Consider the following 23,386-nt stretch of genomic DNA (forward strand, 5'->3'; position numbering starts at 1 on the left):
GCTATCAATTCTCACAAGTATCTGCTGCTTTTAACAGAAAAAAATTATTTTTACTTCTATCCTGAATAATCTATTGTGACTCTAGAATAAAACCTTTACAGCCAAAATGTAATTTAGTATCTGTTGAGGATTTTTCTAGAATGAACAGAAAAGCTTGCCTGCCTCAGATTCCTTAAATTCTAATCAAGTTATCAAACTTCCCAACAAGTTACAGCTGCAATCTCTGAATTTTCTGATAGAGGGCAAAACCCAGAGGAGCAAGAAAGAAGCGCCAGTACCCTTCTCTGGTACCAGGAGGCTACAAGAGAGTAAGAGCGTCACAGGACATTGGCATTTTCTGTTGTCTCGCTGCCCAAACATGGCTGGTTCACAGGAACCTGGTTGTTGGCTGTTTTCCTTCCCATCCATGCTCATTTCTCCCCATCCTATCACCTCCATTCCCACCACTAGAGATGAGGAGCTTTCCCATCCCTTTTAAACTATATTAAGTCCGTCTGTCACGTCTCTTGTTTTTATTTGGAAGCTAAGCACATCCTATGCTATAAACCACCAAAGTAGTACCATTGGTTGGCCTTTTAAGTTTCATATCCCTGACTTATACTGTATACTAATTATCCAGTCAACCCAAGACTTTCTAACTTCTCATAACATTCCACCTAAAATTTGAAGGTATTACCAATCTTGACATAAAACACACACACACACCCTTTATGGAAGTACATAGGTAAACATTTATATAACATTCATTTGGTAAAGGCTTTCTTGAACATAAAATAAAAATAAAAATTATAGAAAAGGGCTGGAAGGATGGTTTAGTGGTTAAGACATTTGCTGGCAAAGCCAAAGGACCGGGTTCAATTCCCCAGGACCCACGTTGGCCAGATGCACAAGGGGATCTGGAGTTCGTTTGCAGTAGCTGGAGGCCCTGGCACGCCCATTCTGTCTCTCTGTCAAGTAAGTAAATAAATACATAAATATTTTAAAAAGAAGTTATAAAGCCGGGCGTGGTGGCACACACCTTTAATCCCACCACTCAGGAGACAGAGGTAGGAGGATCGCCGTGAGTTTGAGGCCACCCTGAGACTCCATAGTGAATTCCAGGTCAGCCTGGGCTAGAGTGAGACCCTACCTCAGAAAACCAAGGGAAAAAAAAAAAAGTTATAGAAGAGATTGGCAGATTGGACCTTGCAAAACTTCTATAAACAGAAAATACACTAGCAAATATGTAATTGTAGCTGTTCTCAATATTAACACACTGAAAAGATCTAAAAACAATTTTATGCAGTGCTGAGAATTGAACGTGGGGCACAAATTGAGCAGCTGCTCTGCCACTGAGCTACACCACCTAAAACCAATAAACAGTGAGCATTCTAGCAAAGGGCGAATCTCATGAGAAGGTAGTTCACAAAAAGCATGAAAAGGTGACCTCATAATCCAAGAAACACAAAATACTAGGCAACCGTAAGCCTAGCAAACCAATCACTAACAAAAACAATTATCAGTGTTCCAAGGTAATAAACATTAGGGTCGAAACAGGAACAAGGGGACATCAGGGCCCAGTAGTAAGGCTTGCAGCTAGGTATGGAACAGCCAAGCTAACCACAAAGCTAGTTTCAGCGGGAAAGAGGAGAAACTTCTGCACAGTCTGGTGTAGAATCATCTATGGCAGTGATTAAATTATGAAAATTACACATGGGTTCTAAAGATGGGAAAACGCACAGCTCAGGATCACAGAGAATAAAAACTACCGAATGACCCCTAGACCAGTGGTGGGCAAATTATTCCCAGCAGGCCTGGCTTCCTAAGTAAAATTTTAACAGGAGCTCATTTATATACTGCTTCGGGATGTATGTAATTGGACAGAGGCCCCCATGTCTATAGACTCTAAAATGTATGAGCTGGTCATCTAGAGTTTACGCACCCCCAACCGACAATACTAGTAAATAAATTCATGCTTTGATCAGAAACACGTGATGTGGTTATTTAATTATGGCTTAAAATTTAGATGTCAATTATTACACTTTAAAGTCAAACAGTACAGTATTTATATAAATTACATAAAGAAAACAATTATACAAAATGCACACATTCAACAATTGGAATAATATAAACCAAAGTATTGATATTGGTGATTTCAAGTGCTGAGGTTGGACATAGTTAGGAGGTGGGTGGTTCTCTTTAACTAGCCTAATTTTACAGAAATGGAAAATAAATCCAAGTGAGTGCTCTTAAATTTCACAGAATATAGGAAAACCAATCCAACAAACCGTTCTTTAATAACCCACAGGAGCCATACCACTTTCCTTCAGCCAGTCCCCAGCACCTGGGCTGTTCCTTGGCCTGCAAAGTAGGTGACATCCATTGTCATGCTCACTCCTTCACACCACGTCTTAGATCTAGCTGCTTAAATGCAGCCTGGCAACAAGACGCGTCAGGTGTTGCTGCCACCTGCACAGCCTCCTCCTCTCTTCTGAGGGGCTTCACAGCCACCCTGTGTTTTTAATTTCCCTGCACAGAACACTCAGGATGAAAACCTCATACAAACACCTTCCTTAGATAGCACTGCCCAAGGTTGATAGTGTAAGTCTTTCATGATTGTTTTTCAAAAAAAATTCAAAAGCGCCACGTCTAACAGTGATTACATCTAAAAGGAAACATGAAGGGAAATGCGCCTTCCCAGACCTACTTCGGATGAGTCTTTCAAGGCTGTGATGTTAGCCGAACAAAGTAATGTCTCAGAGACTTGAAAAGACAGAAAGTAATTTACTTAAACAAATGGCCAAAGTCAGTTCTTCATAATCTTGAATTTGCTTATTAATCACCTAGGGATCATGTCCAAAGAAAGACCAACATTACCCTGGGATAAGGCACAAGATTCTGCATGATTAACAAGCTCTCAGGTAGGGCCATCCCTGGGCTGCAGACCTTCAGACCACATGTTGAGGATTAAGTGATTGTAATTGTCTTTAATGCCATTAAGTGGAATAAATATGTTAAGATTCCCAAATCTCTTATTATTTTGTAGCAATATTAAATATAAGCATTATCTGCATCCCTTACTATATACTTCATGCCAGATTTAAAGTTATAGTTTTGCAATATTCAAACAGCAACGCCCATTAATTGAATGCAAAGAATTGTCCAGTGTTTCCAAATAGTTGCTCATCCTTCACAATGGCATGTCCATGGCACAGACAGTATATAGCAAGGCCCTTACCTCTGCTTCCTTATACTTCTGCTTGCTCCCTATCAGTGTGACTCTCACAGAGCTCTATTTCTCTGCCCGTGACTTGAACCTAGATACCCATCACCTCCCCCTTCTACATGAAAGGTTCTGTAAAGGCTTGTGGTGGACCATCCTGCACACTTGCTTCAGAGCTGGGCTCAAAACGAGTCCTGTCACTTACTTTATTTAGCAAGTAGTATGAAAAATGTTTTAAAATTCACTTAGCAAATAACTAAAATAATACCAACAAAATAGAACCAACTACAACAAAGACACAAAATGGTTTTTTTTCTAAAACACTACTTCTTGTGAAAGTCTAAGCTGTGACGTAAATAACAAAAACCGCACACTCACAGTTCCGCACTGACGGAAGTGGGCCCAGGCCCGTGCACTCGCTATGCAAGCACTGGACCACCGAGCCACACCCCAGCTCTTGGTCTATACTTCTTAAACTGTTATTTCTAAAACGGAAAGAAGTATTAGAAGTCCTCAAAGAGCTCACTAGAATTTCCAGGCTTCTCTAAAGTTTCTCATTTAGGATTCTGGAAATCTTATCTGGAAGGCTTAGAAAGTTCTCTGAGAGCTATAAAATATTCTTAGTAACTGAAATAACAAGACTGAAAACCTATTACAAACCATTATTTATGTATTCTAGCTTGTGATAATGTTATGGAAATTCAGCCAGAAATGATAGTGACAATATGAACAATTTAAGTGATTAAAATCTTTTAAAATTTTGGGGGGTTGGGGTGGGGCAATGTCTTGCTGTACCCTCCAGCCACCAGTGCTGGAACTACAGGTGTGTGCTACTATACCCTATAGTCAGTTTGTTTTTGTTTTTTAGGCAGATCTGACTCTAGCCTAGACTGCTTGGAACTCACTTTGTAGCCCAGGCTGGCCTCGAACTTATGGTGCTCCTCCTACCTGAGCCTCCTGATTGCTGGGATTATGAACAATCACCAGCCTACCACACTCAAACATACCACACGGAAACTCACAACATAACAGGCGTTCCTACATGCAGCAGATTCAGGAAATAATCATCATTGGTTTCTCTTAAAAGTAACATTAACAAGGGAATACAGCAGTATCAAGTTTTCACTTATTTTAATCTCTACCAAATCTGAGTTTGGTTTATATTGAGACAGAGCCTCACTCTGTAGTCCAGACTATCTTGGACTCAAAATCCCCTTCCTCAGCCTCCAGTGTGATGGGACTAAGGTATGCACCATACCTGGTAAGGTTTTTATTTCACTTCAAATCTCATAGGTAAGTTTATTCAACCCCAAATGACACTAGCAACAGGCAAGTTCCAGTCTGTGTCTCTGTCTTCCTAAGATACAATAACTCAGGGAATTCAACTGTTTCAAAAATCAGCTTGTAAGACCTGGCTCAAGGGACATGTGTATGACGAGCACGTGAGTTTGGATTTCCAGATGCACATTAAGCTGGAAGTTTGCAAGCCACTAGTCTGGGGAACAGTATGGTGAATGGTGAGAGACCCTGCATCAAAAGACGTGCAAGGAGAGGACCAAAACTGACGTCCACACACACATAAGACCAAGAAACAACCCACAAACTTTCACTAGGAAACCATGGGGACTATTTCATCCTAAGTAGCAACCCTTAAAAAGAATTTTCTATGACAACTAGATATTGGAGCAAAACATGTGGCCCACCTGCCTTTTGGTACTTGTAAAAAAGCAACTCCTTTAAATAGTACTTTAGTCCAGAGAAAAGCTAATCCTTAAAACCAAGTGTGATTTATTCCAAGTTAAAATTCCAAATGAAAGGTTACACAAAGTGAGGCATCCAATTATCTTTTCAAATGAAAAACCATGACCATACACTGAGTAACACCAAGTGCTAGAAACATGTGAGTTATTAGTATGTATACTCTCCCCTGCCAGCCCCATTTCTAAAAAGTATGGCCCCAGCTCTTGGACATGCATGTACACACACACATATACCAATGGGCACAATTTCAAATGCTGACAACTTGGAAGTTATCCTGATGTTCACATGGCTGCTATGAGAACCAAATAAAACATGAAGTGTGTAAGATTTCTTTCTGTGAAAGGTCTTTACATTATTTAATCCAGAAGTAATTATAATATACCTGCACACATCATTGTTATTATTTTGCACTTTCAGCTTTACAGTGAGCATGTTTTCAAAATCAGAATAAATGTTACATTGTTTGGAAGAAAACAATACAGAAAATCACAGCATTAAATAGGCAAATTTCCAGATTTGGCGAGAAGCAAATACAAAGGGGAAAAACGGAAGTGATGATTTGGGGTGGAAAGGCTGAGTTCTGATACCCTCTAATGTGTTGGGTGGTTTTTAATGATTTCCTGAAATTCATGGTCTTACACTTAAAACTGCCAAAAGAAGCTTGAAAATAGGAACGTGAGCCATGAGTTTTAACCCAAGAATTAGGCTCTCACCATGAGGGGTCCTGGCTGAGTAAACACCCTAAGTATAAATTTTGTGACAAATACCTACCTAACAGCAGTTCAGTGCTCATTAAAATTACAAGTTGGGGGTTAGTGAGTGGTGTCAGTGCTATTAGCTCAAACGACATTGGTAAAAAAGGTAGGATCTTGCTCTAGCCCGGGCTTACTTGGAATTCACTATGTAGTCTCAGGGTGGCCTCAAACTCGACAATCCTCCTACCTCTGCCTCCTCAGTGCTGGGATTAAAGAAGTGTGCCACCATGCCCAGGAACACTACTATTTTCTGATGTAAAGGCTGTTAGTTTCATGATCATCCCAACATGTAACATTCTGAAATGTTTAATGTAAACATATTCCAAATGCTGATGAGTGCTGGAAACACTCAATGTATTAATGTGCATTAAACAGAACTTGACTGAACACAGAACTTGACAGACTTAGTGCTTTCCAGAGCCACAATCCTCAAAAGTTCAGTGAAAATTATTAGCATATTACATACAATAACTAATAGAAATGGAGATGATTTTGAATCCACTCTCCTTTTAAGACACACACCAAACAATAATTTCTTCCTCTCTATCCCTTGGTGGGGTGGAAATTACATTATCTGGGCTTACTTTTTAAATACTTTATTTGTAAGGGGAGAGGGAGGGAAGGAGAATGAATGGATGTGCCAGGGCTTCTTGCCACTGGCCAACAAACCCCAGAGGTATATGCCACTTTGTGCATCTGGCTTTGCATGGGTACTGTGGATCCCCATGTCTCCTGTAAAAGCCAGAAGCTCTGGTGGGCTTCTGTAATACCAGTGTGCCAATGGCAAGACAGAAGACAGACGAGGAGAATTTCTGGAACAGTGAACTAGGAGACCATGCCTCGAGTGAGGCGGAAGGCAATGACAGATCTCAAGGTTGTCCTGTGACCTCCACGTGCATGTTGTGACATGCATGTGCCCGAACTCTCTCTCTCTCACACACAACATTAAAAAAATTAAAGACAATTGGGAGTGGTAGATTAGCCCCACTCATAGGATAAAAACTCCTCTTTCTTGTATTTTATTAAAGAGAGAGGGAGAGAGAAAATGGGTATGCCAGGGCCTCTAGCCACTGCAAACGAACTCTAGATGCATCCATCATCTTGTGCATCTGTGGATACTGGGGAATCAAACCAGGGTCCTTTAGCTTTGGAGGTAAGTGCCTTAACTGCTAAGCCATCTCTCCAGCCCCAAACTCAACTTTTGGGGCTAGACAGATGGCTCAGTGGTTAAGACACCTGCCTACAAAGTCTAACTGCCTGGGTTTGAGTCCCTAGTACCCACATAAAGCCAGATGCACAAGGTGGTGAATGAGTTTCAGAGTTTGTTTGCAGTGAACAGAAGTCCTGGCATGCCCATTTTCTCTCTCTCTGCTTGCAAATGAATAAATATTTTTTAACACTCCACTTTTAATGTGTGTCATGGAAATACCTACCAGACATCAAATTGGGGCTCACAACACTTGGATAATTCCAGGTTCAGTATTTCAGTGCTGACGACATACTTCTAGAAATACACTACTAACCAGATGCAAAAGAATATTCAAGAACTGGATATAATCATCAAAGAACTGATCAGTTTGGTGAGTGAGTTGTGGAAGCACACACCAGCACTGTGCTGGCTTGCAAAGGCTTAGGCACGCGCTGGCAAGCTTCAGCCTCAGTGTGAGTGTTCACACATCACAATCACCGGATCCTGTTTCCTTAGGAGATGGGCAGTCACCAGCACAGCACTGTTATGTATGTGAGATTCACACATCACAAACTGCCAGATCCATCTTCCAGAAGAGATGGATGATCACCAGCACAACAATGTAATATACACCTTGGTCACACAGTCATTTGTTCAAAAATAACTGCGCACATGAAATGCTTAATTAATAAAGAATAGCTTAATTAAGGAAGGGAAGTTAAAAAAATAAGTTAAAGAAACAATAAGCTAATCTATACAAATTTTGACATGTTGTAAAAAGCAACACTTGAAACTACACAGGCATCAACTACATCAACAAAGACGGACTAAACAGGATCACAAAACAAGAGTCATGGTCATGGTTCCAACACTTCAGTTTAAAACACACTCCACTGCCTACCTGAAAGTTCAAGCAAAATTCCAAAGGATAAGCTGTACTGATTTCATCAAATTATTAAAAAAAAATGTTGAAGTTAATCATTCAAGTATTTTTAGTTGTGTGTAAGATATGGTAACTTTGTTGAAATTCCAGCTTTTTTTAGTTTGGAAGCTTTTTTAAAGATTCTATTCACATAAATGTGAAACAGCATTTTCATCCAATGATGGTTGTTCCCCAAAGACTTGTGGATTTACAATGAGCGAACCCAAGTTAATGCCAGTGCCTAATATACTAAGGGGCCCAGTCAAACCACACCACTCTTTGTGTCTGAAGTAGTCAAATGATGCTAAGAAATTTGCAATTTCAATTTGCGGCCCCACAAAAGCTGTCCTTAAAAGACCTGCACAATATTGGGCCCATCAACATTCTGTCAAGATTGATGGATGGAGAAGGGTGAAAGACAGAGTGGGGGTGGGGGGGCAGAAAGAGAGCGGGTGATGCAAGAGTAACAGAGAGAGGAGGGAGAGATCTCTGGTTATCAACTTGACAGGCTTTAGAAACACCATGGAAACAAAGCTGTGTTCTTTCTGTATTCCAGGGCCTTCACCCCTTTCTGCTTCCTCACTGTGGTGAGGAAGGTGACAGCTGCCTCCATGACAGCCTGTGACTTGGAACTACAAGACTGAATAAAACCTTTCTTTCCCTAAGTTGATTTTTGTCAAGTATTTTGTCCCAGCAACAAGAAATTGACTAAGGAGTGGGAGAGACAACTCAGAGGTTAACGTACCTCCAAAGCCTAACAACCCATGTTCGATTCCGCAGTACCGACATAAAGGCAAATTCACAAAATGGTCCATGCCTGTGGAGCTGGTTTGTAGAGGCTAGAGGCTAGTGTGCCCTTTCTGTCTCATTCTTCCTCCCCTCTCTCCTTCCAAATAAAAAAGTAATTTTAGACATTGACTAAGATAACAAAACAGAACAGGGATTAGTTAGAAGGGACTCAGTTAAAGGGGAAAACAAAGGTAATATGAGAGGATTATCAAAATTCGTTATGCACATGCATGAAAACTATCAATAAAAAATAAAAAGAAGGGCTGGAGAGATGGCTTAGCGGTTAAGCGCTTGCCTGTGAAGCCTAAGGACCCCGGTTCGAGGCTCGGTTCCCCAGGTCCCACGTTAGCCAGATGCACAAGGGGGCGCTCGCGTCTGGAGTTCGTTTGCAGAGGCTGGAAGCCCTGGCGCGCCCATTCTCTCTCTCTCCCTCTATCTGTCTTTCTCTCTGTGTCTGTCACTCTCAAATAAATAAATAAAAAAAAATTTTAAAAAAATAAATAAATAAAAAGAAGCCCTGCAATTTCAATAGGGACTTAAGTTTTCCCACCAAGTGAGCAAGCTAGCAAATAAAAACCTGAGGAGGCAGCAATGTTTATCCCACAGGTAGTTTCAGGAAAACATTTAACATGCTGTTTTCCGAGTGCTATCTGGGGACCAAGAGTCCCCTAGGCCCTCTGACGAGCAAGGTTAAACTACTTTCATCATAATTCTGAGACAGAACGTCCCATTGTTCTCCCTCAGGACCTCACAAAGTGCACAGTGTAGTTTTTGCGGTGCCTCCATGCTGAGTGATATAAAAAGAATCAAAAGAGCAGTATGAGAATATTCACTGTTTCAATCCTAACAATGCCTGTTTTCATTAGCTCTGAAATTATTTTTCATTAACACCTGTTATCAAGTAAAGGGATAATTTCAATAAATATGCACATTTTCAAATTCTTCTACGTTTCATTTTAATATACTAAACTTTAAGACACTGAATTTTCATAAACAAAAGCTCTTTGGTAATTTTCAATCACTTTTAAAAACTATGGTCCTAAGACCCAAATATTCAAAACTGTTAGTACAGAAACAGCCAGTTCACCTGCTCAATTTGGCCAATTTACAGTGACTATATCAAAGAGTAACTCTCAGTTAAAGATTTTTAAATTTAGAGAAAGACTTATTGTATCAAAGTGACAGAATAACTTCTTTTTTCACAAAAATTTAGAATAAAACACTGTCAAGCTGGGCATAGTAGCACACACCTTTAATCCCAGCACTCAGGAGGCAGAGGTAGGAGGATCATCATGAGTTCAGGGCTATCCTGAGAATACATAGTGAATTCTAGGTCAGCCTGAGCCAGAGTGAGACCCTTCCTTTAAGAAAATAAATAAATAAATAAAACACTGTCTACGCAAAACACAAGATTAAGATATGCTGTCAAAGTTTTGCCATCTTAAAAAAAGAGACCATTGGGCTGGAGGGATATAGCTTAGTGGTTAAGGCATTTGCCTACAAAGCCAAAGGACCCAGGTTCGATTCCCCAGGACCCACATTAACCAGACGCACAAGGTAGAACAAGCGTCTGGAGTTGTTTATAGTGGCTGGAGGCCCTGGCACACACATTCTTTCTTTCTCTCTCTCAAATAAATAAAACTTAAGTAAATTGTTTTTAAAAAAAAGAGAGAGACCACTTGCTTTCCTGATTGAACAGAAGAGGAATGATGTGTTTAAGCCAATGAACTAGGCTACTGGAAGGGTGTCTTTCCTGTGGTTCACCAAATAATATATATAATTAGAAGCAACCCCAAATACAACCACTAAGGTAAGCTGAGTTTCTTTAAAACAGTAAAGACCATGAGAAAAATCTACTTGGAAGTTAGAATTTTTTAACCTAAACACCAGAACTTTATAAAGCACTTGTTTAAAGTCAATAAAAGTTCCCCATTAATAACAAATTTCAAGGAAAAAAGTCTTTAAAACTTTGATTACAGGGCTGGAGAGATGGCTTAGCGGTTAAGGCAGTTGCCTGCAAAGCCAAAGGACCTCAGTTTGATTCCCCAGAACCCATGTAAGCCAGATGCACAAGGTGGTGCATGCACCTGGAGTTCATTTGCAGTGGCTGTTGGCCCTGGCATGCCCCTTCTCTCTATCTGCCTCTCTCTCTCTCTCTCTCTCTCTCCCTATCTCTCAAATAAATAAGTAAAAATAAAAAATTAAGAAAAAAAAACAAAAAAAAAGAAATAAAACTATTTAAAAAGCTTTGATTACGGTGTTTAGTTTACTTAACAGATGGAAAATCTGGTAGAATATTGGGGTAATGGCCCATAATCATCTTTTTGTACATATAAATTATTTTGGACATAATACAATCCAAAACACAAACTAAAGATATTTCTTAAGTTTTCACTCGATGAAAAATGGGCTGAGTCTTCAAAAATGGGGACACATTTTAAGACTACCAAAACCTGCCAGACCTGAAGAATAATCATTTAATCCTAGCAGTTAAATGCTCCGGCATCTTGCTTAACAAGAGTTCATAGCAACCACACTTTCAGCTGGATATGCACTGTCTTAGCAAACACTGGAGATTTTAAAGCACTATGATACAATCATGCAGTCATCATTGCAAAAATGCACCGAACATGAATGAATGTTTGAGGAAACTTATGTTCACCTCGTTTAATACCAAAGCTTTTTGTCAATCATCTTAAGATAAAACGTTTCATACATGTATAACATATTTTGTATGTTCACTTCACCCTTTGTGGTGACAGACGCTCATCGGGAAGAATCACCACGCTATGCTCTTTGGGCTGTCTCCTTGTCCCTGTATTACATGGCCTTGGTCAGTGGATACTCTTCACTCTTTTCAGCTCCTTCCTTCTATTACTTATGAACAACGAATATGCTGCCAACCAAAAAGCCAACAGTTATCTAAACCTCATATAAAAACAAATGCATATGCTCCAACACAAAGATTTTATGACTCACATATGCTATTCAGAGGCAGTTTTTTAAAAGCATTTCAGGTTGTGTTCAGTTTTGATGAGATTGCCAGCTTATCTCTGGATAAATGAGAAATCACTACATATAAATATTTAAACAAGTTCATTTGAATATTAACAAAAAGATGAAACTAAACAGTATCATTTCCTTTTTAAACAAAGTATTCCATCACTCCAAAGTAACATTAGGTTCCAGTTTCTCTCCCCCCCCCCAGCAAAAACAAATGTAAACAAATGTCCTACAGATAATAAGTTTGTCCAGAAAAGGGGGTAGGGAGGACTCAGGTGCGATCATGTCACAGTTAATGCATGTCTGCTTCCAATACATTCAAAGACAATTAAAATGAAAAAAAAAAATCAATAGTTAAAATAGACTTTTGCAGTCTGAGACTTCAAGATCTTTAAAAATACTTGTAAAATACACATACATGCAAATTCTTCCTATATACAAATTTCACAAAATTAAGAAGCTGCAAAGGAATTAGAAGTAGTGTGGTGAATCTGACACGCTACATTTAAATGCTTTACCACTGACATATTCCTGAAAATAGCAGTCCTAGTAGTTTTAATGAATTTTCTACACGGCCTTTTTATAAAAAGTCACTATAAGTCTAAAGAATCCAAGATGTTCTCAATTCACTACTTATTATTTAAGGCCACTTTGGTAAAGGCATTGCAGCAAGAACACAAAAACAATAGCATATTTTCTAATATTTATTTTTTTTCACCTGCAAACTGTAGCAAAACATGATCAGCTTTTTGACGCAGACAGGTATCCTTCTACATCGTTAAAGAATTTAGCATGTATAAATAGAAGAGCTCTTTAGAAAGGAGAAATTCAAGAATGAATAAAACCTTCCAATTTTGACTTACTTTCCAGAAGCAATGTTTAAAATGATTTTATGTCATTCATTCCAAGATAGGACAGCACCTTAAAAGTGGCTGATCTATTTCCCCAGCAACATTTCTCACGTAACAATGTGTTAAAGTTACAAATACTGATATGCACAAATAGCTAATTTCTAAGAAAAATATGTACAGTACTGCAGCATAATGAATGTGGTATCTGCGATAACTTAATATTAGCCAATTTTTAATATACATGATACCGCTACCTTGTTAGGCCAATTCACAGGTTAAAAGTTGTTACTGGAGCCCTCTGTTTTGCACATATTACCTGGTGTTTAACACACAATGCAGGCTTTTTAAAGACTTCTCTTGTGTTTAAAGCTAAGATCAGTGAAACAAGACAACAGTGCAAGAGGCGGAGATGTAATATGACCACATAAAGTTCGTTCCAGTAAAGTGTCTATATAAGGCTATAAGAAAGGATTGGTTGATGAACTTCCTGCTGGAAACTGTCCCGTTGGCGCACCAGTCTGAAGGAAAACAGAAGGACAAAACAGATAAACAAAAACGATGTCTGTACAAAATAGGAAAACATTTAAGTGAACTTAATCTCGAGTAAATATCAGCAAACAGATGCTAAGAAAGAACTTGGCCATTTAAAAGAAGGACTTGCAATGTCAAATAGAAATCTCTGACTCTTTTTCACATTAGCTCCTTAAATTGTATGGCCCTGTTTAATACATTTGCTGTCAGTGCTTTGATATGCAACTGGTTTAATTTTTATTTATTTTTATTTACTTGCTAAGGGGAGTACAGGGCGGAGACAGAGGGGGAGAGGGGGAAGGGGAGGAACGGTCACACTAGGACCTACTGCCACTGCAAACGAGTTCCAGACACATGCGCCACTTTGTGTGTGTGGCTATGTGGGTACTGAGAAATCAAACCCAGGCACCAGGCTTTGCAAATAAATACCTTAACTGCTAAGCCAGCTTTCCAGCTTCTGCAACCATTTTTTTTGAAGGCCATGTAAGCATCAACAAGATTGTTTCTTTCAGTCTGGAAAATCTCATGAGTTGTATCAACTGAACACTGAGTCACACATATCATTTTCCTAATTTGTAAATAAGACAAAACTCACAGATGTGCTTGAAAATGAGTTTTACTCACCATAAAAGGATTACTAGATACTCCAGCAGCTGCAACTTGACCAAAAGGGGTTACCACCGGTTTTGTTTGTCCAAATGTTGCAAAACCTGCACCTTGTTAAAACAGAACCACCAGTTATAAACTGTGTGTCATTAATAGACAACCTGATGCTGAGGAGCCTCATAGCAAGTTTCACAGAAATTCTTTATTGTTTGTCCTGAGAGGGAGGGACTATGTGTGGCATACACACTTGTGCGTGTGAGCAGAGGCTAGAGAAGACTGCCAGGTGTTATCCACCTCTATCTTGTTCATCCACCCATTTCCTTGAAATGGAGTCACTCTCTGAACCTACTTTTCATGAGCTCAGAGGTTCTCTGCTCCCCACAGAACTGGAGTTACAAGTATGTGTCACCATGGCTTCACAGGGTCAGTGGGTGCTGGGAATCAAATTCGGTGGTCATCCTCAGGTCCTCATGCTTGTGGGACAAGCAGTTTTGAGGACTGAGCCATCTCCCCAGCTCCAATGTCACAGAAATTCTTATCACAGCAAATGTCAAGGTTACATTGTTAGATCCCATGTTTTTCAGACAACACTGACAAACTTCCTATAGTGTATACTGAAAGAGCTTTCAGAGCTCTCCAAAAAATGGTTAATACAAACTTGTACCACAGTAAACCACTGAACTGAAGAGCCTGTGACAGCTGGGGAGCAGGTGTAGAAAACAAACTGGTTTCTATGCAAGCATCATTGTTTCCTAAGAAATACCATTCATGGCTGCTCCATGCACTGTATTTCTTACACTAACTTCAAAAGAGAAAGTATGTCATTCAGGAACATCCTGCAAATCTATGGAATTCAAATTCTAGCAAGCTGAGAAGTGGGGGTTAAAAAGAAATGGATGAGTGCCTCCACTAAAGGCAAACTGCAGCTGTTAATGACTTAGAAAATTAGTCTAAAGTCTCACACACACACCCTCCCTCCCTCTTATACCAAGAAAGCTTCCTGACAATGTGTAATTTAAAGGAAAAACCCAACTACTACTGTAGGCCTGCACGTTTCCATTTCCAGGCAGTAGTGTATCAGAATATTCACATGTTAAGAACTTACAGAGCAGGACACTGGTGATCTTGAGGATTTGGGTCATCAGTTTCTCCTAATTTATAATCTGCCCAAACTTAGTTATGAAATCAACTTTCCCAAGGCTTCTGGTTTTGTGTAGTAAAGACTTGATGCATAACAGTATATATAGCATTCTTTACCTAAATCTTTGCTCCAAACAGCTATCCAAGGGTTCCCTCTTACCATTGGGCTGTTGAGAAAAAGCTGTGTGTTGAGGGAAAGCTGCTTGGGCTGGGAAGGCAGGCTGCTGGAAAGTGCCACTGAAGCTGGTGGGGAGGCTGTAGGGAGCAGGAGCGCCAAACCCCGCAGGCATGCTCATGGACGCAGTGCCGAAGGTCGCAGCTGGCAGAGGAAAGGAGGATGAGTCCAGACACAGGTGGGTAGACAGTGTGGTCTTACAGTGAGCACTGGAGAACATATATCACTTACATTGAAAAATACTAAGACACACATTAAAGGTATTTGAAATTTCAAAATCCTGACAGCTAGTAATCACTTGCACTGGCTCATATAATACACTAAAGAAAATTTTGTTTTCTTAAAACCCAGTGACCAGAAAGAAACTACCAAAGCTGCCACAGGAAATCCCAGAGAAATGTCTGAGTAATTAGGAAATCTAAGCAGTAGTCTGTTTTTGACAATGCAATTACCATGTATAGCACTATTTTTTACTTTAAATTTGCTAAATCCAGTAAATTAACAGCTAAATTTTAATTTCATTTATCTACAACACAGCACTCAAAAATAGTTTTATAAACTAGAGCCAAAATAAATGTACTGAGAAGAAAGTGGCAGAGACGTTTTGAAAAGACAGAACGAATGCAGGTGAACAGACATTCAGTGTTCCTTTGTCCCCTCCGCTGTGCTCTGCTTGAAGCACTAGCAGAGTAGAGGAGATTCGAGTGTGGTCACATCTCCTATGTGGTGCACCTCCACCACTCTCCCACTCACGTAAGTGAATACTACATTTGTGAACCAATTCTCACTACAGAAAGGCATGTAATAACAGAACACTGTGCTACTTGCTAGCAGATATTTAGAACAAAGCCTTCCAGTATGTTCTAGGAAGAAACTAGTGAAATAAGAGATACTAGCGTTGCTTTAACTATAGACTCTTGATAACTAACAAACTATTGTAAAAGCATTACAAAATTTGTGGGTTTTTTCTTGATCTAAAAAAATTTACAAACCCAACTGTAATTTTAAGGCACAGAAATTAAGTATCAAAAAAGGCTCCATAAATTGTTGTCAATACAACATGTTATAGATGTGATCCAAAGTAATCCTCTTAAGTATTTTATTTATAAAAAAAGCTATTGTTCTCAATGAACCTAATTAAGACTATCAAAAGGAAAAACAGATCACTAGGAAGCAAGGGAGCTGAAGAATGAGCATGTGCAGGGAAACAGGCGGCTTCATAACAAACAATACTGCACTGACATGACTGATAACTGCTGGTTAAGAAAGCACTAGGAAGCAAACTTGGAGATATTTGAGCAAAACCAAATTCTATGGAATAATGTGGTAAAATGGTTTAGTAGATCAGGAAGGCATTAAAGTACTATGAATTCAAACTTAAAAGAATCAAAACAGCTATTAACAATCTACTGTGACCATGGAGGTAAGCAATAATGTTTTAGACATTAAAACATAAATCATTACAAAGGAGTTTCAGGTAATGTTAAATATTGCATGATACTGATGCCACACATCCATGCCCACTCCATTTAAAACATGGAAAAACCTGGAGTCCACATGCAAGGATCCAGAACAGGAGCGGAAGCTTCCACAAGCAGGGAGACAAACTGCCACACAAATCTAGCTGTGGCCACCTACCAAAATGAGCGTGAGGGAACACTTGAGAATGCATTGCTCCAGAAAGGCCTTATGGAAAGCCATAAAGAGACCAACGTCAATTAAGTATGGATAGCTATCATTAAAATAAAAGTAAATTGGTTTCATTAGAAAGATCTACAATTAGAATGTACTACTGGCAACTGAGTAGCTGAAGAATACATAATAAAAGTATCTCCATAAAATGAGACCCGTGTCAGCTTTATTCATGATGTTGTAACTATTATAGCACTTTAAACGATGAGCTTTTAGACCAATGAATACCAAGGAACGCAACACTGATGAAATCCACTTGTAAGAATAAACACTGCCACGTGTGAACACACAACTATATCCACAAAAATGGCATTGTAGTAGCCAGGCATAGTGGGCACACACCTGAAATGCAATCAATTTTGTATACTAAAGACTTGTTAATTCTGAGGATTTCCTATAAATAACAAAAATATGGAACTAGTTTGTTATTCTTCAGAACCAATTATGTTCAAACTAGATTATCAAAAATAGTCCATCGTGTGGCTATTCAAACATTGGTACCCTACTTGTGTGCCATTTGCCTTGTTAAGTGTTTTTTAACCGTGTGTGTGCGCGCGTGCATGTGTGTGTATGTGCATGTGTGTGTGTGGTGCTGTGTAGTGGTGTGGCACCCCAAAGTCTCACCTGTGAGAAAACAGAATGTCACATGGCCTGCTCCCCTGCTCTTTTGCCTGATCTTGCTTTGAGTCAGTGTCTCTTTACTGATTCAAGAGCTTGAGAGGCTCAGGTGACTCTTGGTCTCTCCTTCCATGTGAGACTTGGGTGACAGATGTGCAAGGCCATAATCCAGCTGTTTATGTGGGATCTGGAGATTCCAACTCGCATGGTCTCAAGCCCCTCACGAACTCGTGCTTGCACAGGAAGTACACTTAGCTTCTGAGCTATCTCTCCAGCTTTGTTCTTTGCTTATTTTTCAAAGCAAGGTCCCAATTATGTGGACCAGGCTGGCCTCAAATTCATGATCCTCCTCCCTCAGCCTCCCAATACCAGAGAGACAGCTATGTGCCACTATATCTACCTCGGGTTTGTGCCCCATGGATGAACCCTTCCATCTTATCAGTTAAAAAAAAAAAAAAAAAAAAAGCTCTTGTGTGGGTGTGTGCATGCATGCTTTACAATTAATTCCTTTCCCCAAAGCTCATGGTTCCTAAATCCAACCTTTTATCCTACCTGTTGCTCCTCTGGCATTGGTCTGAAATGGATTTGTAGAAGATGCCACAGAAGGACCAGCAGCAGCAACAAATGGATTTGTAGAAGGCGTAGCTTTAAGAAAGTACAAAATAAACTGTAAAATCCTAATGTATTTTGTAGTCAAGACTTAAACAATATATAATTTAGGTTCTCTATAAGAACAACACATACACCAGAAGTACATACCCCCGAACGGAGCAGGCACACTTGAAGAAGCAGGTTGTGTCTGGGCAGAAGCACCCACAGGCACTGTTCCAAAAACACCGCTGAAAACAAGGACCAATAATCAGTCTACACATACATCAGGTGATCGACCTACAGAGTAGCCACAAAATGTGGAAATTTAAAGACAAATGCACTACATAGTATAGTTTTACAAGTATGTGCTAGCATTTTGAAAATTTACTGAAATTCCAACAATAAAGAATAATGAATGTTGTATTTCTAAATGTGTATCATATAGAAATTAGAAAAATTTAAAAATTCCTCAGGTTACATTTGATTCCTGACACCACAAAATTCCCTGTGTTTAAAAATAATAAAGTCACTACATGATATAAGCATAATTTTTAACAATAACTGTACTTTCAAATAAAGAGAAACTTAGGCATTATTGTGTAATCTTGAAAATGCCTCTAATAGCTGATTTAATAGATTAAACATAATATGTGTTTGAAGTACATGACAAACACAGTATTATGCACAGAGCTGAACAAAAAAGTAGTATCTTTGATATGCCAAAACAGAGTTTCCTGGGCTGGAGAGATGGCTTAGCAGTTAAGGTGCTTGCCTGAAAAGCCAAAGGACCTCGGTTTGAGGCCCCATTACCCACGTAAGCCAGATGCACAAGGTGGTGCATGCATCTGGAGTTCGTTTGCAATGGTTGGAAGCCCTGGCACACCCATTCTCTCTCTCTCTCTCTCTCTCTCTCTCTCCCTCCCTCCCTCAAATAAATAAATAAAAATTTACAAAATTAAAAAAAAAAAACAATGTTTCCTAAAAAGTAATAGAAATGGAATATGAAACACTTAGTGAACTTTTTTGTTGTTTTGTTTTTCAAGACAGGGTTTCATTCTAGCCCAAGCTGACGTGGAATTCACTATGGAGTCTCAGGGTGGCCTCAGACTCACAGTGATCCTCCTGCCTCTGCCTCCCGAGCGCTGGGATTAAAGGTGTGCACCACCACACTAGCACTATCATTGTACTTTATGCACTCCATTAAAGACTTCATGATCTAGCTGACACTTTAAATGGATCTTCTGCCAATTTTAATCACATGTTGCTCATTTAAGAAAACAAATAATATACACTTGTCCAATAAGTTATATGACAATCTTCCAAATATTGACATATTCTTCTGATACAAATTTTAGGATAACTTTAATAAATAAACTATGGCATTAGAGTATCAGGAAGCTGCCCAGTTCACAGTAGACTCTGTAAGCTTCCAAAAATTCTAATGTTGCTGGAAGCTATCAATTTCAATAGGTGTTGTCTTTTGGTGCCCCAGGGCCTCCAGCCACTGCAAAGGAACTCCAGACACATGCACCTCCCTGTGCATCTGGCTTACGTGGGTCCTGGAGAATTGGACAGGGATCCTTTGGCTTTGCAGGCAAACACCTTAATTGCTAAGCCATCTCTCCAGTCCAGGTGTTGTCTTTTTATTTTTTTAGTTTTCAGAGACAGGGTCTCATGCTGACTCTTACTATGTATGCTGAGTGCAGTCTGTATGTAACCACTGTCCATTTGAAGAGATGTACATACTCTCTTAAGTGCATTTTTTGCACCCAAGGATGAAAAGAACAAAACTGTGGCAACTACTCAAGAATTATATCACAATTAGAACATCATATTCAATTTCCTCAGATAAAAACTATCTATTTTAAAGTTACATCCTTTAGCCAGGCGTGGTGGCGCACGCCTTTAATCCCAGCACTCGGGAGGCAGAGGTAGGAGGATTGCTGTGAGTTTGAGGCCACCCTGAGACTCCATAGTGCATTCCGGGTTAGCCTGGGCTAGAGTGAGACCCTACCTCAAAAAAAAAAAAAAAGTTACATCCTTTAAAGAGTCATTTTACACTATATTATTCATACTTGGGAACAATTAACAGGTAATATGAAAGCAGTCACTCCGGCTGAGACAGGGTACCTGCTGGCATTACTTGTGGAAGGGTACGCATTACTGGAGGTGGCTGCAGAACTGAACACGCTGTCCAGCTCTGCCAGGGCTGCGTACTTGTCGGAAGATGCACTTGACTGACTGGGAACTGAAACCACAGAGCCAACAGGAGCTTTACCAGTGCTCCCAAAACCACTCCCTTGATCACCACCTGGGAACAAACAGACAAAAGTTACACCAAAGCCTTCATTTATCAACCCTACTATTCATGAAACAAAGGTAAATCAAAACTGATTAGACTTAAAAAGCTAAATGAACAGGATTCTGGACTCTTAGTCTTACAATTAATCTAAAGACAGAACAAGATTGGCTGCTATACAAATCACCATGACATAACACAGTATTACTTCTGTAACAAAAATCTAGTCTAGAACATGCATAATCTGGATTGTGCATAAAGAAGACATTTTCAAAGAAATTTTAGATGGATGGATCTCATTCAAGTAAGCATACGGATTTAAATGCTAGATTTAATGCATATAACTTATTAATGGCATGCTTCTTACAGGATTTTCCATGAAAAGATAGTTTAGTTTAACAGAAAAGACTCCCTGAGCACTTGCTGTCTGCCAGGCCCCGCTCTGCTGCCTGACATGTACTAACAGTCCACAGAGTACAGCCCCTGGATTTCAGGCTGTCTGTCACTCTCACTGTGGAGATGAGACAACAAACCTCATGACCAGGAGACAGAATCCTGCTGAGTACACATCCTTATTGTTCTCCATGACACTATACAGTTTTAGAGCCAAAATACTAGCCTAAAGACCAAAATTTGGTATGAAAAGTATAAAAATAAGCTAAAAATGCCAAAATATTCATAAAAAATAATGTAAATGACTATATGACAGGAACAGAGCAGCAAAGAACACTTCAATCAGCTCTGTTAACAGACTTTATGCCATCACTATCCAGAATACTAAAGCATGCTTTCTAAAATAAAGCAGTGTATGTGAGACAAAAAATGAAATTTTGCTTCATTCTTTTCAATATACAAGTTTCCAAATTAAGTTCTCTATCTTTAGTTTTGTAGTTAATATTGCAGGTCCAAAATTGCCCAGTGAGCACTTGATCCAAATGTTTATTGTACACAAATTTTTTATACAAGTGAGAAAAGCAGAGTACCGTTGGATTTTCATACATATAACTACGACAAGTTAGTGATACCTTGCCCAGCACTGAAGATATTGTCTAAGTTAGCAAGTGCCGCATATTTGTCTGCTGTCTGTAAGGCAGCTTTGTTTGCTGAAACTTTACTAACAGTTGATGCTGCTGGATGACTCTGGGAGGTATTGAAGGTTCCAAAGTCAGCACTGGAGGATTTGGGGAAGTTATCAAAATGAGCAAAATTAGCATTTACTGATCCAGCACTTCCACCTGCAACAGAATAAACACAACACTTGAAATTTCTAAGACTTTTCTCAATAGTCATGGGTAGATTATTTGATCACTGCTTCCTAAACTAAGTACCCTATAAGCATTACAACCATGTATATGATCTTATAATCATATACATGCTAAAATATCAATCACTGGTAAATGCCATCTAATCATCTACACATAGCTTATAACTTATGAAGCCATATTTGCAAAGATGTCTACCCTGGTTGAAATTCAGTGACTTCCAGCTATATCCTACATAATCTTTCACTAGTTCACCTTTATGAGAACTTACTAACAATATGCAAGATCATGTTGACCAAGTAGTTCATTAAAAAACGGTCCTTGAGCATTTGACTCATTTCACTTGAAAAGCCCTTATTTAATTCTGCATAGGAATTTAGTATGTGTTCAGTACTATGATTTTTCACAGAAAAATCAAGCCTTATCATACAGGTAAAGGCATAAAAGCCTTTTAAAAAAAATTTTTGTTTAATTTTAATTTTTGGCTTCATAAATAATGACATATAGCCTCACTAAGTCTTTTCAATGTTATCTTTTCTAAAGACTTTCCTAAAGTAACAAAAGAATATGTCATTTTCATCCTATACTTTAGATACTATATTGTGATACTAGCCCTTTACTCCTCATCTATCAAAAACTACCTAGACATACATGTATGTATGTATGGAATGTATGTGCATTTATGGATATATGTATGGATAGATAGGTAAAGTACACAGATTTTTTTTTTTCGAGGTAGGGTCTCACTCTAGCTTAGGCTGACCTGGAATTTCACTATGTAGCCTAAGGGTGGCCTCAAACTCATGGTGATCCTCCTAGCACTGCTCTGCCTCCACGCCTGGCTACAGATATTTTTAAGAGAATGGATGAATACCTATATGATACACACAGTTTAATCAAGTAGTTCTTTGACCTTCTAAATGAATACATACTGATAAATCTCCTTGCAGCAATTCCATTCTGGCTTTTTCAAATAAACTTAAGAAAACCAGCTATAGCGGTTCACCCTATAATCCTAGCTATGCAGGAAGCTGAGACAGTAGGATCATCAGTTTGAGGTCAGTCTCAAAAATTAAAAATTATTTTTTAAGGTTCAGTTAAAACTAATAAGCATAGATATGCATTAAAAAACAATTTTCTACAAGTAGCTGGCAAAGTAAATACTAAACTTTCAAAATTTTTCTTTCAAATTCTTAAGCCAGTTAACTTTCAGTTAAAAACTACTATGTCTTCCAATCTGAGTTTATAGCGGCAGAGTAACGCGTGATTGTGAAGGACGGTCATAAACGTCACTATGACCTACAACGGAGCTCTCGGCACACGGCACACGGCACACAGATGCCTACTGGACACCAGAACTTACTGTGGGCGGCCTGGAGAGGAAAAGCTGAAGTAAATTCACCAAAACTGCAGCTAGATGAAAGCATTCTAAATGCTGGACAGCCAGAAATTATGCAAATGATGAAAGTTAAAGGGGGAAAAATTGAAAGAAAAGCCTTTAAGACAATGCATACACAGTGTTAAAACTTGAAAAGAAAATAACCAGCCAAAGATTTAAACAAGGTTTCAATGAACTTTCAACAAGTAGTTTATGGAGACAGTATTCAAGGTTTCAAAGCCAATTCCTGCACTGAACTCTATTTCTATATTTGATTAAAGTGGTTTAATTAATCAATGATTTCCTCTGGATTAAATACTCAGAATTTATTATTAATCTTGTTGCTCTTAAAATAATTTCCGTATTTCACTGAGTTGATATACCATCAACTTGAATGTGCTCCAGTGTTCTAATGCCTTTGGTGAACGAGAGATTTCTGCAAGATTCACGTGCAGGAAAAGGGTAAGAAATGCTACAAATCAGACATCCTACCACAGAATTCAAGAAAATGAACACGGGGTGTGGGGGGGGGGGGAGATTCAGGTTTCCCCAGAGCATCGTACAGTAGAGCTACTTTAAAATCAGGTAATGATAAAATTTAAGTGTAATCTTTCAAAACTGC

The 23,386-nt window shown here is 39.0% G+C and overlaps 1 protein-coding gene across 7 annotated transcripts in view; it reads right to left on the minus strand.

The window, feature by feature from the left end:
- Positions 1-11,253: 11,253 nt before the first annotated feature.
- Agfg1 (ArfGAP with FG repeats 1) overlaps positions 11,254-23,386 on the minus strand; it is a 73,137-nt gene continuing 61,004 nt past the window's right edge. For 2 of the 7 annotated variants that reach the window (XM_045147845.1, XM_045147840.1), the window contains 8 exons: positions 21,150-21,359; positions 19,956-20,136; positions 17,994-18,073; positions 17,787-17,879; positions 16,563-16,610; positions 14,910-15,068; positions 13,628-13,719; positions 11,254-12,990 (listed from right to left, as the gene is read on the minus strand). In XM_045147845.1, the coding sequence (XP_045003780.1) occupies positions 12,931-12,990; positions 13,628-13,719; positions 14,910-15,068; positions 16,563-16,610; positions 17,787-17,879; positions 17,994-18,073; positions 19,956-20,136; positions 21,150-21,359 (923 nt within the window). In that variant the 3' untranslated portion in view covers positions 11,254-12,930. The remainder of the gene's footprint in view (positions 12,991-13,627; positions 13,720-14,909; positions 15,069-16,562; positions 16,611-17,786; positions 17,880-17,993; positions 18,074-19,955; positions 20,137-21,149; positions 21,360-23,386) is intronic. The other 5 variants (XM_045147846.1, XM_045147843.1, XM_045147841.1 and 2 more) reach the window with 4 other exon arrangements.

Source organism: Jaculus jaculus, chromosome 4, assembly GCF_020740685.1.
Source record: "Jaculus jaculus isolate mJacJac1 chromosome 4, mJacJac1.mat.Y.cur, whole genome shotgun sequence".
NCBI lineage: Eukaryota > Metazoa > Chordata > Mammalia > Rodentia > Dipodidae > Jaculus > Jaculus jaculus.